The following is a 2,441-nucleotide window of genomic DNA, read 5'->3' as shown; positions in this document are numbered from 1 at the left end:
CAATGGTCAATCTGATTTCGGGTGTGGCCATCGGGAGATATCCAAGAATATTTGTGTACATCCCGATGAGAAAATAGGGTACCTCCGATTACTTGGTCGTTAAGGAGCGCGAAATCGATAAGTAGCTCTCCGTTTTCATTTCGCTGGCCCAGGCCATGCCCACCGAGAACCTCTGGGTAAAATGATCGGTCGTTCCCTACTTACGCGTTAAAGTCTCCTAGAAAACATGCTATGTCATGCCATGGTATGTCGTTTGCCACGGAGTTGAGAGCTCTGTAAAATTCGTCTTTTGTTTCGTCGGTGGCGTCATTGGTGGGTGCGTAGTATATTATTACTGACAGTTTGGCATGCGTGCCGATGAAGCGGGCTTTCAGGATTCTAGGTGACACCGGTGTCCACTGTAGTAGAGCTCGGGGAGTCTGTTTTAACATCATTAGGGCTACTCCGTATTCACGCTTTTGCTGCGATCCACTGTGTATAATGGTCACATCTCCATCCAGTTTATTTGATGCAGATCCTAGCCATCGAATTTCTGACAGAGCCAGAAGGTCAAGGTGGTAATCTTCCAGTACTCTTAGCACTTGTTCAGTCTTGGAGTCTTGAGACATTGTGCGGACGTTCCAGAAACCAAATTTGAGGGGTTGTTTCGTATTCATGAATCTTGTCCGTTGGCATGCAGAAGTCGTCATCAAAAGGGGATTCAAAAATCCAAGGCTTAAACTTAATGTTTCGGTTGCAGTTAGGATTTTCCTCGAGGGCAGGCCCTTGAGGTCCCGGGTGTGGGTTGCAAGCCCACAGCCCAACCCTCCCTCTTTTCCAGGCTTGGGACAGCCTGCATATGCAGGCGAGGTTATATATATATATATATATATATATATATATATATATATATATATATATATATATATATATATATATATATATATATATATATATATATATATATATATATATATATATATATATATAAGGGTTCCATATATTTTGGGGAAAATTGGTATCTTGGGATATTATCGCAAAATAAAAAGATATAGGTCAAAAGTCTGAAAAAATTCCTTGAGAGCCTTAATATTGGTTTTTGCAAATTACTTCATGTACTATGTTAGTACATCAAATAAGTTTTATCTTATGACATTATACAAGGCATCATATAAGCATTTTCTTATATGATGTTATAGCATAGCATAAACAAGATTGTTGAGTTTCTGACGCAATAGTTATTTATATAATGTAATGTCTGTTGTTAGGCTCAAAAAGCGAAAATTTGCAGTTGCAGTTATTAATGATGAATCTTTGGAACCAACACCTGAACTATCAAATGTGATAAGATGTGAAATTCAACAATCTGGACCATAAGTTCCGACAACGCCAATACGGACAGCTAAAGCAAAGGCCATTGCTAAATTGTCCGAAGTAATCAAAATCCAAAAACGTGTCAAAAATGAAAATAAAGTGCAAAGCCACACGTAGTTAGAAGACATACCACACCGAACAAGTGAGTGAGTCAGAAATGAAAATGAAGAGCAGCGAGTGAATAAAAATCAACCTGGACAGCAAAAATCAAAACCTTTCAAAATTGAAAATGATAGCGATGATGATTGGGTTTGGGATTTTTTCATGGATAAGGTCATCAATACCTACCATAACTCTGTTTAAAAAAAAAAGGTTCGGCTATATATATTTCATAATGACGAAAGATAGGCCAAGGTGTAACGAGCCAAACAAAATGGAAATGATAGCGATGATGATTGGGTCTTGGATTTTAACATGGATGAGGTTATCAATGCATACAATACATTAGAAAATAAAATACATGGACTGGATAAATCGTTGAAAGGAAAAGAAGTTTTTGTCCCAACACCTGAACAATTATAAGAAAGAAAGATTTGGTGATATATCTTCATTATGACAAGAGACAAGTCAAGACAAAAGAAAAAGTTTTTGTCCCACCACCTGAATAATTAAAAGAAACAAAGGTGGTTGTCAATGCCTTTCATACCTAGATCAAGAACTACTGAACTAGTAAAATCGTTGAAAGAAAAAGAAGTTGGGAAGAAGAACAATTAAAAGAAACAAAGGTTCGGCGATATATCTTTCATAATGACAAACGACAAACCGAGGCAAAAGTGAAAGGTCCAATAAAAAAAAAAATATGTAAATTTACAAAGGCGCCTTGTCTAATTCAAGGTGTATTTTGACGTCAAAATACACCTTATACACACAATAAGGTGTAATTTGACGTCAAGACATCAAGAAAAGGCTAAAATTGTTTGTGTTTAGAAGACAAGCGACATTGAGAATCTATATATTGAAGCCTGCCTCGCGCCGAGTATATATATATATATATATATATATATATATATATATATATATATATATATATATATATATATATATATATATATATATATATATATATATATATATATATATATATATAT

The 2,441-nt window shown here is 35.5% G+C and overlaps 1 protein-coding gene across 1 annotated transcript; it reads right to left on the bottom strand.

The window, feature by feature from the left end:
• Positions 1-200: 200 nt before the first annotated feature.
• On the bottom strand, positions 201-608 carry LOC148948090 (protein CFDP2-like). Its single transcript, XM_089096092.1, has one exon. The coding sequence runs from the start codon at positions 606-608 to the stop codon at positions 201-203; it is 408 nt and encodes a 135-aa protein (XP_088952218.1).
• Positions 609-2,441: the final 1,833 nt, after the last annotated feature.

The sequence above is a fragment of the Artemia sp. Qi Xiang Cuo genome, chromosome 10 (genome assembly GCF_049724085.1).
Source record: "Artemia sp. Qi Xiang Cuo chromosome 10, ASM4972408v1, whole genome shotgun sequence".
Classification (NCBI taxonomy): domain Eukaryota; kingdom Metazoa; phylum Arthropoda; class Branchiopoda; order Anostraca; family Artemiidae; genus Artemia; species Artemia sp. Qi Xiang Cuo.
This window is presented reverse-complemented; position numbering and strand designations above follow the sequence as displayed.

What these genes read in the sequence shown, in the direction of transcription:
- LOC148948090 (XM_089096092.1), bottom strand. Translation starts at nt 608, where the DNA reads ATGTCTCAAGACTCCAAGACTGAACAAGTGCTAAGAGTACTGGAAGAT.